The sequence below is a fragment of the Staurois parvus genome, unplaced genomic scaffold, assembly GCF_062004578.1.
Source record: "Staurois parvus isolate SC_StPar_1 unplaced genomic scaffold, SC_StPar_1.0 ptg000230l, whole genome shotgun sequence".
Lineage (NCBI taxonomy): Eukaryota > Metazoa > Chordata > Amphibia > Anura > Ranidae > Staurois > Staurois parvus.
This window is the reverse complement of record NW_028318026.1, coordinates 5,219,670-5,236,198: the sequence shown is the minus strand read 5'-3', so window position 1 is coordinate 5,236,198 and position 16,529 is coordinate 5,219,670. Positions and strand designations below refer to the sequence as shown.

At 42.7% G+C, this 16,529-nt stretch overlaps 1 protein-coding gene across 1 annotated transcript in view; it reads right to left on the bottom strand.

Moving 5' to 3' along the window:
- Positions 1-16,529, bottom strand: part of CNGB3 (cyclic nucleotide gated channel subunit beta 3) — a 209,217-nt gene that overhangs the window by 78,892 nt on the left and 113,796 nt on the right. The window contains exon 12 of the mRNA XM_089679736.1: positions 12,050-12,191. Coding sequence (XP_089535862.1) covers positions 12,050-12,191 — 142 coding nt within the window. The remainder of the gene's footprint in view (positions 1-12,049; positions 12,192-16,529) is intronic.

The window sequence follows — 16,529 nt, the reverse complement described above, 5'->3', positions numbered from 1 at the left end:
TAGCTAAAACATAGATAATCCATCCAAAGAGGAAATCCCTGGTTGTCACTAGGGTCATCAGAACTAGTGTTCTCATTGGAAAATTTCCTCTCTACAACTGTCATGTGGACAACCCAAAATTGGGGTTTTCTTTTACTTTCAATAATAACAGTAAGCATGAAAAATGGAGAGGGGGAATCTCTAATGGGGGCACAGACAGCAATAAAAACCTGACAGGTATTCTAATCCTTCTCAAGTTCAAGTACTATCTAGGGTCAACATGTACTTCCTGGTTTAAGACACTTGTAGGCAGGTGCTGTCTGTTTTCTCCACTGTAGGTGGCACTCGATCTGAGTGGTACCACAGTCTGGAGAGGAAGTCCAAGGGAAACAGTGTTTTTCTACGGCTTCCAGGGTCAATGGAGCAGCGTTTTGGTTGGCTGCACTGGTAGGGAGAGATTCCGGATGAAGAGGGACAGGCTAGGGACTTGCTATCCTGCAGGGAGCTTTCCGTCTTGGGAACCGGCCAGGCTGCACTTTACCTTCTGAAACAGATGCTGTCGGCACGTCTCCTCAGCCACATCTGACTACATTGAACCATGAGTTATTTCCCTCACGACACTCTACTGCCATGATGTTTGTAACATTGGCATCCTGTTAAATATAAGTTCCAAGTTTTACTGCAACTGAACTGTGTGTATTGCCCGAACCACTCTGCACCTCCCCACATTCAGAGATTAACCACTCATGTGAATCCAAGTGTGTTCAGTTCTTGGCATTGTTCACAAATGTGTAATATAGATTGATCCCAGGATCAGCTTTTTGTCGGGATCCAATTACCAGTTATACAGGAAGCATTTCCTCCTCTATTTATGACAGCTTCATATTGGTTGCTAATAAGCTCATCTTGCTCTGTAGATCTGGAATAGAGGAGGTCACCTTCAATATTATCACCTTATGACATGACAACATTGAGTCCTGGACCTGTCTGCCCCTTAACCCCATATAGGAGTACCCAATAGCTATTTCCTTGTGGAGATGAATGTAGCTTTAGTTTGACATAACCATATGATGCCATAAACCAATTGTGAGCATTATATTGAGATCAATGGAAATGCATGGATACATGGATGTCTTATAACCCTTTCACTGCTACTCTTTATGAAGTGGAACTATTTACAAAACTCATTGACTGCAACCTGCTATCTGTGAAATGAGAAACTCAGCATAGTGCAAGTATACAGTATATGTGGTCTTTGTAGTTGGGAAAAAAAAACATTGTATTGAGCATCATATGTGGGCCTAAAGGTTTTTTATCTTAATGCATTCTATCCATTAAGGTAGAAAAAACCTTTTGTGTAACAAAATCAAATATATATGTTTTGAATTTAAAATCTATCCTAAAACATCTCTATCTTTAAGGTTGTTGTTTTCATGCAGACTTGTAAATTTACTATAATTTAACTTTAATCACTTGACCTCCAGAAGTAGTTTTCCTACAAAAAGAGCTTTCACTTTTAGGCCAAAATGTAGTCTACTACATTTCTTTGGTAAAAATAACCCAAATCAGTGTATATTATTTAATCAGTGAAAATTTTAAAGTCTACAAACTATTATTATTATACAGTGTTTATATAGCGCCAAAGGGTTTGTTCAGCGCTGTACAATAGCAAGGGGGACAGAACATGAGACAAGACAGAAACAATACACTACATGAGGGGTTCGAGGGCCCTGCTCTTTCGAGCTTACAATCTAGGAGTATATGGTATATATTTGAAAATTGATCAATCCTGAGGTGCTGATAGCATTTCTTCAGGCCCTAAAATGCCAGAACAGTGCAAATACCTCTCAAATTACCCTGCTTTGGAAATTCGACAGTCAAAGGTATTTAATAAGAGGTATGGCAAGTTTTTTTAAGCTGTAACTTTTATCACAATTTTTTGGAAAATGAAGAAATTAAATACATTTTGTTTTCATTTTTTATTATTTATTTTTAGATACAGTCACCAATGCAGTACAGTGTCACCCTAAGACTGGTGTGGTGGTGAGCAGCGATACTGATTGGTGACAGTATGTAAAAAAAAATTAATAATTTTTATTCAACTTTTTGAACACGTTTTCTTAATTTTTCTTTTACTTTTTTTTCCATACTATCATTAGAAGAATTTTTTTTATTGCTTTGTTAACATTGAGCTGTCATGAATGGCTTTCATTCATGGCTCAATATTTACTACTGTGATACTGTGATTGGCCACAGCTATCACAAGGTACAGGGTGATGTGATTGACCTAGGTACCTTGTGGGCACTGGTGACTAATCACAGATCCCACACAGTAGAAAACAATAATGTCATGCATGGATTCCATTCATGGTTGTTGGTTACTAGTTTCCATGTGATCGCACAGCAATCACATGGTATCTGAGCCAATCACAGTGGCCCAATACTGATCACCACAATCCGCTATGTCCCCAAGAGGTGCGTGCAGTACGCATGATCAGGGCAACGTAATGGTACATGACAGTGCCTGCTCAAGCTGCTGGCCAGCAGTAAAATATTGTTAGCCATTAGGCAAGTGGATAAAGTATGCCCAAATATGAGTTAGTAAATAAAGTTATTGAAGATTTAACACCAAATCAAACATTTAATGTAAATCAGTTAAATACATTCCAGGTGTGTTCATTCTTCTACTATCAGCAAAGGCTAGCCATACACTATACAATGTTCTGTCCAATTTCTACCCAATTTCCTTTAGATTTACCTTCAACTATGTAGTGCAAGAGTCTGCCTAATTAGATACTATTGAAAGTGTTGTTAGGTTTGACCTCCTATTATATGGTTTTTGGTAAATCTAAACAAAAAATCTCAAGAAAATTGTGTAATGTATAGCCAGCCAAAGTTTATGCTCCCTGCTGTTTGGTGCGTGATAGCTCTGACTTAGCATGAGGTATGTTGGACCTCTGCAGCGAGACCATTGCTTTTACACAGAAAGCCAAGGTAATCCTTGGAAAACACACATCCTTCAGTGATTATCCTCACTCCTTTACTGTATCTTTAGAGGGAGTCATGGTTGTTACGCAGGCTAGACGCTACCTTTGCTCATGACATGGCATGGGTGGAGAGATTAATAGTTTACAGAGGGAAGATAACATTGTTTTATGCTTCCAGCTCAGGCCACAGGAAGTGACAAGGACATTGCATTTCTGGCAACAGATATTTTCTGTACTTGGTAAAAATGTTCTCAGTCTAAAATAATTAGAAATAAATTGCAGCCACTTTGTTCAAGCATGGGTAAGCTCAGCGGCGGACTGACAGCTCATGAAGCCCCCAGGCAATAGGGGATCATGGGGCCCCTGTGCCATTGCCCAAACTCAAAAAAGCCTATGAAAAAGGTACCAGGGGCATCTCATGGGGCCCCCTACTGACCCCGGGCCCTCGGGCAGTGCCCGAGTTTCCAAATGGTCAGTCCGCCCCTGGGTAAGCTGCAATATATTCAAATTTTGTTCTTGGGTTTTGTTATTCTTTGACTTGAGGTTTGATTGTGCTTATTTTTATGCTGTATAGGGATTTTGAAAATTTTCATCTTTTGCAGAATTTAACTATGCATGAGAACAAGGTGTACTTTTGTCAAGCAAAAATGCTGTATTTGTATAGTGTTATCTCACATGACCAGGTACAACTTAGCTCAGTTGGAATACAAACAATGCTACAGGCACTTCTACCAACACTAAATCACTGTTCTGCTATTCTTTTGGTTTAACACTTTACTGTAGACAATGAGGCCCTTCTTAATTGCAATGAATTTAGTTCAGACAATGACCCACCACAATGACCAACCTAATCTATTATTCTGGGATGAAATATTGGAGTCTGAGTTTGGCCAGATTAAATAACTATTTGCTTCTGCACACACACAAATCAATGGAGACATACACAAATCACTGTTCATAAATCTAAATGTTAATGAATCTAACTGAGATTGTACAATCAGATTGTAATATGCATGACCAGTGTGAGAGTAGAAGAATTTCCCCTATCTTCTATAACAGAGCCTGTGGAAAGTTTGAAAAATAGCACCTTCAGTTTGACAGGTTTTCCTACACTTCAGCTGCTGGGATAGATATTTGATCTTTTATTTAACCACTTGCCCTCCAGAGGATTTACCCTCCTTCCTGACCAGGCTTTTTTTGCGATACTGTGCTGCATTACTTTAACTGACAATTGTGCGATCATGCAACACTGCACCCAAATAATAATAATAATTTATGTCCTTTTTTTCCCACAAGTGGAGCTTTCTTTCTGTGATATTTGATCACCTCTGCCTTTTTTATTTTTTTGCGCTATAAACAAAAAAATACCGACAATTTTGAGAAAAAAACAATATTTTTTTACTTTTTGCTATTAAAGTGTTACTAAACCCAGGACCCTGCATCCACTATATCTGATCTCCCACAGTACACACAACATGGAAATGCTAATATTTTAGTAAATATAAACTGCTAAATACCTTTTCTCATCAGCAGTTAGAACAGTCTTGTGACTTCAGCAGGGCACTGGTTAAAGCTTGTAGGAGGAGTTTTCTTTCTGCTCTAGGAGGATACAAAACCACTGACCTCTCTCTGGACAGTGCTGATTGGCCCTGTGCTGATCAGATGCACTCTCCAAAGAAAAAAAAAAACCTCTCTAGTAATACACACTAAACTGAGCATGTGCATGCAACTACGGGTTCAGTCTGTCTTTTCAGGTGGACATTTGAACAAGATGAGGAGCAGAGAAAACAGGACCAAACAGCCTTTTTATACAATGCAGAGGATTAACCCCTTAGTTTCCACAGTGAGTATAACAAGCATACTTTACTGCATACACAGCCTGATTTTACTATTGTGGGTTTAGTAACACTTTAAACATGTCCAGTTAAAAAATTTAAAAAATCAAATTTCATCATAAGTTTAGGCCAAAATGTATTCTGCTACATGTCTTTGCTAAAAAAAATTCCAATATGTGTAAATGAATCAGTTTATGTGAACGTTACAGTGTCTACAAATGGCAATATATACAGTGGAATTTTTTTATACTAGTAATGGCGGCGATCAGCGACATACAGTGGGACTGCGGTGGACATTCTGACACTGGGGGGGAACAGACTAACTGTCACTGACATCCCCAGTGACACTAATACAGTGATCAATGATAATAAAAAGCACTGACACTGTACTAATGGCACTGGGCAGGAAGGGGTTAACATCTGGGGCGATCAAAGAGTTAACTGTGTGCTATTTTACTGTGTGCTGTGTGTGTGTTTTACAGTGTAAGCACACTGCTTTGCCTCTGCTATGCAAAGGATTACAAAGCAGTGTGCTGGAGCTGACGGGAGAGATCTATATTGTTTACATACAGATCTCTCCCCCATCAGTGATGCTTGGTGATCACCAATGGCGGTGCAGGTAGGGCGCAGAAATGCAAAATCACATATATATACGTTATCTTGTACAGCCCTGCCACCCTGTAGCCGTATTTCTGCTATAGGGCGGCGGGCACTTTAACAAGTGGAATTCTGGGATAAACCTATCTAATCTTAAAATTGTTCCCTCTTTGTTTTTGCATTGACTTCACTCTGTGCAAGCCCCCTTATGTTGTTTGTCTACATTTATACCGTGTTATTTCGTTTTTCTTTTTTACATTGAATAAAACTAATAAACATATTGAAATGAAAAATACTTCCTCCTCCCTCATAACATTTATACCGACTAACCAGTGTAAAACAGATGTATATATTTACCTATTTTCAGGCTGCTCTACTCTGATCAACTGATTCGTCTCCCCTGTGTCAGCATGATGGCGCTGCCACCACCATGCTTCACTGTTGTGATGGTATTGGGCAGTTGATGAGCGGTGCCCGGTTTCCTGCGGACATAACGTTTAGAACTGAGGCCAAATAGTTCAATCCTGGTTTTATCAGACCAGAGAGTCTTGTATTGTTACCGTTTGAGAGTCCTTAAGGTGCTTTTTTTTTAGCAAACTCCAAGCGTGATTTCATGTGTTTTGCACTGAGGAGAGGCTTCTGTCTAGCCACTCTGCCATAAAGCCCAGATCCGTGGAGGGCTGAAGTGATGGTTGTCCTTCTGGAACTTTGTCCCATCTCCACACAGGATCTCTGGAGCTCAGTCAGAGTGACCATCGGGTTCTTGGTCACCTCTCTTACTAAGGCTCCTCTCCCTCTACTACTCAGTTTGGCCAGGCAAACAACCCTTGGAAGAGTCCTGTCCGTGCCAAACTTCTTACATTCTACTGTGCTCTTGGGAACCTTCAGTAAGGCAGAAATCTGTCTGTCTTGCAATAATCCTGTCTCTGAGTTCTGTAGGCATTTCTTCTGACCTCATGGATTTTGCTCTGATACAGTATGCATTGTCAGCTGTGAGGCTTTTTCCAAAATCATATCCATCAATTTAATTTACCATTGGTAGACTCCAATCAAAGTGTAGAAACATCTCAGCAATGATCAAGAGAAATGGGAGCTCCTGAGCTAAATTTCAAGTGTTGTTGCAAAGGGTCGGCATACTTATTCGATTGTGATATTTTAGTTTTTCCTTTCTCATACATTTGCATACACTTCTAAATATCTGTTTTCATTTTCACTTAATGGAGTACTGACTGTAGATTAATGAGTAAAAAAATAAATTTAAACAAACATAACAATATTGAAAAAAGTGAAGGGGGACTGATTACTTTATGAATGCACTGCAGGTGTTAGGAAGCAGGAGGGAGCCTTTTTAAGATTAGTCAGGGCTTACCCTGGAAATACACTTAAATATTAAAGATAAGTTCCAGGATGAGCTTAAAGTGGAACTAAGCCCACTAAAATACTCACCTCCACCTTCCAGCGAAGTGTTTATTACATCCCTCGCTGGCCGCAGTAATATTCACCCTAGCTACTTCTGGGTGGCAGGTGTTTGGCCTCTAGATTGGCTGGTGGGTGAATAACATCGTCCCACACATGTGCAACTCAATTTTCTAACTAAACGGTATTTTGACAAATCATTTTGTAAGATATTTCTTGAATGGTAGGAAAAGCCATTTTGGCAACTCTGTTTAGGAAACTTAGGGAAAACATTGGGGTTGATTTACAAAAGACAAAAAACTATTCACTTTCCACGGGAAGCTACACTTTGCCAAAGAACTCTCCCCAGAGCTTAGTGAAAGAGGTGAAATTTAATTTTGCAAAGAATACCCAATTATGTGCAAGGAAAAAAAACTGTACTTTTGCTTCCACATGAATGGGTAATGGAAGTCAACAAAGCTTTGCCTCAGTCACTAAGCTCTGGGGAAAGTTCCCTTTCAAATTGCAACTTGCCCTGATAAGTGAACAGCCCATTTGCCTTTAGTAAATCAACCCAATTGTGTACCTGCTCAACTATTTATAGGAGCCTCTGTTGATAAGCTTTAGTTTGATTCAAGTAGGGTTTGCATTCTCCTGCAAGTCTATGGGAATGCAAAACCCACTTGAAGCAGTTCAAATGCACCTGTCAATGAATTCTGAATGATTTCAGAAGCATCTCAAACTGATGTCAAACTGATGCAATTGACTTGAAGCCCAGAGATCATCAACACAGACCTTTAAAGCCCTACAATATTAGAAATAAAAGGGCAAACTGCAATTGTTAAAGAATCTAATATAAGATGTGTAGAGTATTTATTCCCAGCATCTAGCTGTGAAAGAGATAGAATGTGAAAAAATTGGTCTGACATTTTATATACAGTACACACATACCAATTTTCTCTGGAATTCTTTCTAAACTGTGCTGATTATTTTTAAATAATATTAAACCTAGCCAAGTCATAAGAATGTATTTATAAAATATAACAGCAATGCTTACATATTGGGCAGCTACATGAGTTTAAAGCTGGCAATAGATGGATCTTTTTTTTTTGCCAGCCATCTGATCAAAAAAAAAGATCCCCCCCTGATTAGATGGATGGGAAGATCCTCCAGTTTTGCTATTGTATACTGGCAGTGGGGCTCCTTCGCTGCCAGAATACACTGATCAGCTTTGCAGCTAATTGGCTGCAAGCTCTGATCGGGTGAAAATATGCCAACAGTCCTGTTTGGGAGGAGTTGCTTACTAGATCAAAGATTAGCCTCTTTAGCTCTGTATTAAACTCATCCTCACCTTATTTCCTTTTCCTTCTTTCTTTGCCTGTCAGGATTCTGATTCTTTTCTTCCACTTCCTGTTCTTAAGATACAGCAGGAAATTAGAAGAACTCTACACATAGTAAGAATAAATTCTAATTTTCAACAGCTGCCACCACAACAGATGTCTGTATTGAAATATACCCCTTTCACTACTAAACTTGTGACCACAGTAAGATTTTAGATCCTTCTTTACTTTCTCTCATGGTGACAGTTGACACTAGAACATACACTATATTGCCAAAAGCTTCTACAAACATTTGTGAAAGAATGGGTCGCTCTCAAGAGCTCTGTGAATTCAAGTGTGGTACCTTGATAGGTTACTACCTGTGCAATAAGTCCATCCCTAAACTTTACTTGCTACTAAATATTCCATGCTCAACTGTTAGTGGTATTATAACAAAGTAGAAGCAACTGGGAACAACAGCAACTCAGCCACAAAGTGGTAGGTCACGTAAAATGACAGAGCGGGGTCAGCGCATGCTGAATTGCACAGTGCGCAGAAGTCGCCAACTGTATGCAGAGTCAATAGCTAAAGACCTCCAAATTTCATGTGGCCTTCAGATTAGCACAACAACAGTGCCTATAGAAGTTCATGGAATGGGTTTCCATGGCAGTGCAATTGCATTCAAGCCTTACATCACCAAGAGCAATGCAAAGCGCCGGATGCAATGGTATAAAGCTCGCAGCCACTGGACTCTAAAGCAGTAGAGATGTGTTCTCTGGCATAGCGTATCACGCTTCTCTGGCAGTCTGATGGACATGTCTGGGTTTGCCGGTTGCCAGGAGAGCAGTGCTTGCCTGACTGCATTGTGTCAAGTATAAAGTTTGGTGGAGGGGGGATTATGGTGTGGGGTTTTTTTTTCAAGGGTTGGGCTTGGCCCCTTAGTGCCAGTGAAGGGAACTCTTACGGCATCAGCATACCAAGACATTTTTGACAATTTCATGCTCCCAACTTTAAGGGAACAGTTTGGGGATGGCCCCTTCCTGTTCCAACATGACTGCGCACCAGTGCATAAAGCAAGGTCCATAAAGACATGGATGAGCAAGTTTGGGGTGGAGGAATATGATTGGCCTGCACAGAGTTCTGAGCTTAACCCAATAGAACACTTTTGGGATGAATTAGAGAGGAGACTGAGAGCCAGGCCTACATCAGTGCCTCAGCTCACAAATGCGCTTCTGGAAGAATAGTTGAACATGCTGCTTTAGTGGTGCTTCAAATTATCTTCAAAGCCTCCATAGAAGTCTATGACAAAGTTCACTTACAGCACCTGAAGCTTTTGAGAGGCTTTTATTAAGCTTTAGCTTCGCTTTGTTTTGGAGGTATGAGGTATCAACACACACACAGGGCATCTGCCAAGCTTCATTAAAGCTTCAAAAAAGCACCACCGAAGCACCACTGACACATCATCAAAGCACCACCGAAGCACCACTGACGCATCATCAAAGCACCACCAAAGAACCACTAAAGCATCATAAAAGCATTGCAAAAGCATCAAAACACAGAAAAAAGCATGTTGAAGCAGTAGGTGCTTTAATGTGTGTTGAAGTTGACACAAGTGTAAACGAGCCCTTACATTCTCTTTTAATTTTTCCTAATCGATACAAATGCTGTAACTGTGGGTAGAGGACCCACAAAGTGAAAAAAGAACAGGAAGAAAAGAAGTCAAGATTTACACAAAATTAACTAATCTCTATATTTCCAAGCATCGTAATTCCATAGATAGAAGGATCCATTCAAAAATGACATCCCCTTCTGGCAATATATCAGAAAAAATAAATTTTCTTTCAGTTTAGTCCTGAAATTTGACAACTGCCAAAACAAATTTATTACCTGGAATTTAAATTGTTATATCCACTAAGGTGTTCTAAACAGCTCTCCTTGAATCCTGGGTAACATCTATATACAGGAACATGTATTCAACTGTCAAATGTCAAAACTTCAGTGGTCAATAGAGGCTTTGCAATTTTACAGTTCAATGAGAAAAGTAAAGCTAAACCAAGAAAGGGCAGTTACAGGCCCAAGCTGAACCTAACACCTAATTATGCACCATCTTGTGTATACTTTGTCTTAGTGTAGCATGTTCATCTTCTCTGCTTTGTTGCTATCATCTACTGGAGATTTTTGCACGCTGCAAGCACAAGCTCCAGGAAATGGATGTGTACTTTACAAAAGCTGATATTACTCCAGTTCTCAAGAGAGTTCATTCCTGAACCTGTTTGTTGCAATCTCCTCATACATTTAGCAAGTTTCTACCAGCTCTGCACTTACATAAGTCCATCCTGAATCAACAGTCACCAGTGGAACCCCTACCTGAAGATCATTCTATTATCGTCTGGTGGCATTGTTACACAGCCTTTCCAGGTAAACCAAACACCTCTTCCTGATATTACATATATTCATAGTTGGTAAGGTTGAATAAAGACACCAGTCCATCCAGTTTAACCTGTGTGGGTGTGTTATGTCAATAATAATTCCCATATCGCTGTATATTGTGTTTGCTAAGATGCCCATCTAATAATTTTTTGCAACTATCGATACTCCTTGCTGACACCACTGCTTGTGGCAAGGAGTTTAACATCGTTACCGCTCTGACAGTAAAGAACCCTTACACATTTTAAGGTTAAACCACTTCTCCAATTTGAATGAGTGACTGTGTTTTTTCTTAAGCTCTCTGAAACTGAATAGTTTTTTTCCTGTGCTAGAATCACCATTAAGATATTTGTATATCACTATCATATCTCCTCTCAAGTGTCTCTTCTTCAGGGAGAATAAGTGTAATGCTTATAGCCATTAGTAGTCCTCCAGTCCCCTTATGAGCTTGGTTGCCCTTCGCTGGACTCTCTCCAGTTCCAGCACATCCTTCTTGAGGACTGGTGACCAAAACTGGATGGCATACTCAAAATGCAGCTGGACCAGAATGGCAGAATTATAGTTTTATCCCTTGAGTAAATCCCCTTTTTATGCATGATAATATTCTGCTTTCTGTGCTTGCTGCAGCTTGGCATTGCATGCCATTGCTGAGCCTGTGATCTATTAAGACTATTAAGACTCCCAAGATCTTTTTCCATCCCAGATTCCCCCAGAGGTTCTCTCCATAGCGAGTAACTTGAGTTCATATTTTTAGCCCCCAAATTCACTGCTTTACATTTTTCAAAATTAAACCTCATTTACCATGTAGTTTTCCACCCCTTTATTTTATTGAGGTTCTCCTGTAATGTTTCTATATCCTGTTGTGAAGTTATTACCCTGCTTAGCTTTGTATCATCAGCAAACACTGAGATTGAGCTATTTATGCCAACCTATATATTATTTATGCGTAAACAGTTGGTCCCAGAACAGAACCTTGGGGTACCCCACTTACCACTCCAGACCTGAGTATTTGCTATTTATCACCACCCTTTGGACACGCTCCTGCAGCCCTATGGTCCATGCCAACAGACCTCAATTTCTAAATTAAACCTTTATGGGAGATTGTATTGAATGCTTCTGCAAAATCCAGCTACACCACATCCACAGGCCTTCCTAGATGGCAGCTCACATCCTCGTAGAATGTTTACAGATTGGTCCAGCAAGAATGATCTTTCATAAATCCATGCTGATTACTACTAATGATACTATTTTCATCAGCAAATTCTTGAATATAGTACCCTATCCCCTCTTCTAGTTTACATACTCCCTGAATGTGACAGCAGGACTTTAACAATTTAGAAAATAATAATTTATGTGTATAGAATGAGCATAAAGTACCATAGTGCTTTTAGTGCTTCAGCATATGCTGAAGACTTTTTTTTCCAGGACTGGTAAAAAAAAAAAACCTATAAACTCTCTTCTTCACCTGTCCTGGTACCTTTACAATAAAAAAAATAGCATTTTCTTTTACCTGTCCAATTAAACTTGAAAAGACAAAGACTCCAGTAAAATAATTTAGCAGTTGGAAGAGTATTTCGAAGATTGTCACGGGTTCAGCAAGTCCCCCTATGGTGATTAAAGTTCGAACTGCAAAGTAGTAACATCTCAGATACCTGTGGATAAAAGAACCAAGAACACAGATTAGGAACATGGTTGCCAAGTAATTTGCGGTTGTCAACTGCTGCAAAAAATTATATATAGCTGAAAATCTGAACAGACATAACAAGACTGAAATATATTTTGAACACAGCTCCTGAAAACACCATTGCTTTAGTATGCACTGATATAGAATAAAGAAAATGCTGCACAAGAAAGCCTGAAAAACTTACTTTTAATGCTGTGGCTTCTCTCTAGTGTTGGTCAAATGATTTAATGCCTAGGCTTTTGGTCTTATATCAACACTGGAAGGATCTTGGAAATGTAAGTATTTAAAGGATAGGTTCACCTTTTATAACATGCTACATGTTACACCCAAATTCAGGGTGTAACATGTTATGAATAGACCGGCCTCCGCTCCCCCATTTTGACAGCTAGTAAGGAATCTTCTCCTCCCACTTGCTGTCTAAATGTATAAAAAACCACGACAGTCCTCTGTGAATGAGAAACTAAAAGTCCTAACAGCCTTAGCAGCTGTCAGTTTGTAGTTCTTAATGAACTACCACGGTGCTTTTGAGCGCTGTGGTAGTTCATTGATTCTTCTAGTCGGTATATCTGCTTGCCTATACATCCTGTACGGGAAAGCAGATACAGTGGATATAAACATTCTACACACTCCGGTTAAAATGTCAGGTTTCTGTGATGTAAAAAAATTAGACAAAGATAAATCATTTCAGAACTTTTTCCACCTTCAATGTAACCTATATTATTATTATTATTATTATTATTATACAGTATTTATAAAGCGCCAATAGTTCGCTCAGCGCTGTACATTACAAAGGGGGACAGAACATGTGACAGAACAATACCAATGCAATGCAAAACATGAGGGGATCGAGGGCCCTGCTCTTTCAAGCTTACAATCTAGGAGGGAGGGGGTGGTGGCACAGGAGGAGATAGCTGTGGGGGATGGAGTGGTAGGAAGAGTGGAGGAGGTCGGCAAGTTAGCAGGGGGTGGGGTAGGCTTCCCTGAAGAGATGGGTTTTCAGGGTGCGCCTAAAGGAGAAGAGAGTAGGTGATAATCTGATGGGTTGGGGCAGGGAGTTCCAGAGGATGGGTGACACCCTGGAGAAGTCCTGGAGGCGGGCATGGGAGGAGGAGACCAGGGAACTAGAGAGAAGGAGGTCTTGTGAGGAGCGGAGTGTGCGTGCTGGGCGGTACTTGGATATTAGGTCAGTTATGTAGTTCGGGGCAGTATGGTGGACAGCTTTGTACGTCAGCGTTAGGATTTTGAATTTGATCCGTTGCGCAATCGGAAGCCAGTGGAGGGATTGGCAGAGGGGGGTGGCAGAGACAGAGCGGTTGGATAGGTGAATGAGTCTGGCAGCCGTATTCAGGATCGACTGAAGCGGGGATAGCCAGCGGCGAGGCAGGCCAGTGAGGAGGGAGTTGCAGTAGTCGAGTCGTGATATGATGAGGGAGTGGATGAGCTGTTTAGTGGTTTCTGGGGTTAGGAACGTGCGGATTTTGGCGATGTTGCGGAGGTGGAGTCTGCACTAGTTTGTTAAAGATTGGACTTGGGGCTGGAAGGATTGGTTGGAGTCCAGAATGACACCCAGTACTCTGGCCTGCAGGGCAGGTTTGATGGTAGCGTTGTTGGACGTGACGGAGAAATCAATGGGGGGTGGTGTCCGGGCTGGGGGGAAGACAAGAAACTCGGTTTTGGAGAGGTTCAATTTAAGGAAATGGAGCGACATCCAGTCTGATATGTTGCTCAGTAGGTGTGTGATTCGGGCTGAGACCAAGGGGGTGAGGTGGGGGGTTGAGAGATAGATTTGTGTGTCGTCGGAATGGAGGTGGTAGTTGAAGCCGTGAGAGTGTATGAGTTGGCCAAGGGAGGAGGTATAGATGGAGAAGAGAAGGGGCCCGAGGACAGAGCCTTGAGGGACCCCAACAGAGAGGGGGAGTGAGGAGGAGGTGGTAGCATTGTAGGTAACGCTGAAGGAGCGTTGTGACAGGTAGGATGAGAGCCAGGAGAGAGCAGAATCTCTGAGGCCGAGGGAGTGTAGTTTTTTGAGGAGGAGGGGGTGGTCGACTGTGTCGAAGGCCGCAGAGAGGTCAAGGAGTAGGAGCACTGAATAGTGGCCATTAGCTTTGGCGGTTAGCAGGTCGTTGGAGAGTTTGAGTAAGACAGTTTCGGTGGAGTGTAGGGGACGGAAGCCGGACTTTAGGGGATCGAGGAGGTTGTTGTCATTGAGGTGAGAGCATAGGCGGGTGTAGACTAGGCGCTCGAGGAGTTTAGATGTAAATGGGAGCAGGGAGATGGGTCTGAGGTTGTTCGGGTCATTGGGGTCCAGGGAGGGCTTTTTAAGTATGGGGGTGATGTGTGCATGTTTCAGAGGGGAGGGGAAAGTGCCTGAGGAGAGGGAGAGATTGAAGATGTGGGTGAGGGAGCATAGGATGGAGGAGGAGGAAGGTCGTAGGAGTTGTGTGGGGATAGGGTCGAGGGGGCAGGTGGTGAGGCGGGCATCAGAGAGGATCTTGGAGACTTCCTCGATGGTAGTAAGGTCAAAGGTGCGGAGTGTGGGGGGAGCTTCAGTATGAGGAATGTAGGGTGGGGTGGAAGAGGAGGTCAGAGCAGTGGTGGGGCCGTGGGTGAGGGGTGATGAGGGGGTAGCTGAGTGAGGGTGAAGGGGGTTGGAGAGAGTTTGAGCAGCGACGAAGTCCCTGCGGGTTATGTCGAGGGGGAGGGGGGATAAGGGGGTAGCTGTGTGAGAGGGGACGGGTTGAGAGGGCATGTGAGTTGCGGCAATGTCCTTGCGAATTGTGTCAATCTTGTTTTTGAAGTGATTGGCAATCTCAAGGGCAGTGAGTGAGGTGCTGGGTGGAGGTGGGGGTGGAGAGAGTAGAGAGCTGAAGGCAGAGAAGAGTCGGCGAGGATTGGAGGAGAGGGCCTTGATGAGGGTCAAGAAGTAGGCCTGTTTGGCAGCATGGAGGGAGGAGGTGTAGGTGCGGAAGGCAGATTTATAGCGGGTGAAGGCTTGTTGGGATTTGGTTTTGCGCCATAGTCGCTCCAGGGCACTACTTTGTCGTTTGAGGGTTTTGGTGTGATCAGTCTGCCAGGGCTGGAGCGGTCGGGGCCGGATGTTGCGTGTGGTTAAAGGCGCTAGTGAGTCAAGGGCTGTTGAGAGCGCATTGTTGTAGGCGGTCAAAGCCAAGTCGGGGCAGGACAGGGGGAGGATGCGGTCGTGGAGTTGATCAGCTGCAGAGTGGAGGGAGGCAGGGTTAAGGTTGCGGAGGTTACGGCTGGTAGTAGTGTGACATTTGGAGGGGTAGGCATTGGGGGACGAGGAGATAGAGAAGGTGATCAGGTTGTGGTCAGAGAGAGGGAAGGGGGTGTTAGTAAGGTTGTGGGGAGCGCAGCGGTTGGAGAAGACAAGGTCCAGGATATTTCCGTCGGAGTGGGTGGTGGATTGTATGCACTGTGCAAGTGCAAAGGAGGAGGTTAGGTGGAGGAGACGGGCTGTGTCTGGGTTGTCGAGGTTGACAGGGATGTTGAAATCCCCAAGGATGATGGTGGGTAGCTCAGAGGAGAGGAAGAAGGGTAGCCAGGAGGAGAAGTCATCCAGGAAGCGGGGTATGGATCCAGGAGGCCGGTATATCACAGCAATCTTCAGGGGGGTTGGGGAGAATAGTCGGACGCAGTGGGCCTCGAAGGAGGAGAAGGATAGGGAGGGGGGGTTTGGGAGGACTCGGAAGGTGCTCTGCGGTGACAGGAGCAGACCAACCCCACCACCTTTACGACCGTTAGGCCTGGGTGAGTGGGTCCAGGTGAGACCTCCGTAGGAGAGTGCAGCAGGGGAGGTAGAGTCAGTGGGCTGGATCCAGGTTTCCGTGATCGCTAGGAGGTTGAGGGAGCGGGAAACAAAGAGGTCGTGGATGGCGGTAATTTTGTTGCACACCGAACGGGCGTTCAGGAGTGCACATGAAAATGGGGGGGAGATTTTAGGGAGCAGGGGGACAGATACTAAGTTGTGGGGGTTGCAGTAGGACGTGGAGGTGGGAGGGTGTTGAGCGGGTGAGGGAGGTGGAGGGCCAGGATTCGGGGAGATGTCCCCCACGGTTAGGAGGAGGAGAAGGGTGAGAAAGGTGGCATGGGAGCGGGATGTGCAACCTATAAACTGTACAACTCAGTTGAACAACAAAATGAAATCTTTTAGGTGGAGAGAAGTCAAAATAAAAAACACAAATAATATGGTTGCATAAGTGTGCACACCCTTAAACAAATACTTTGTTGAAACACCTTCTGATTTATTACAGCATTCCGTCTTTTTGGGTACAAGTCTATCAGTATG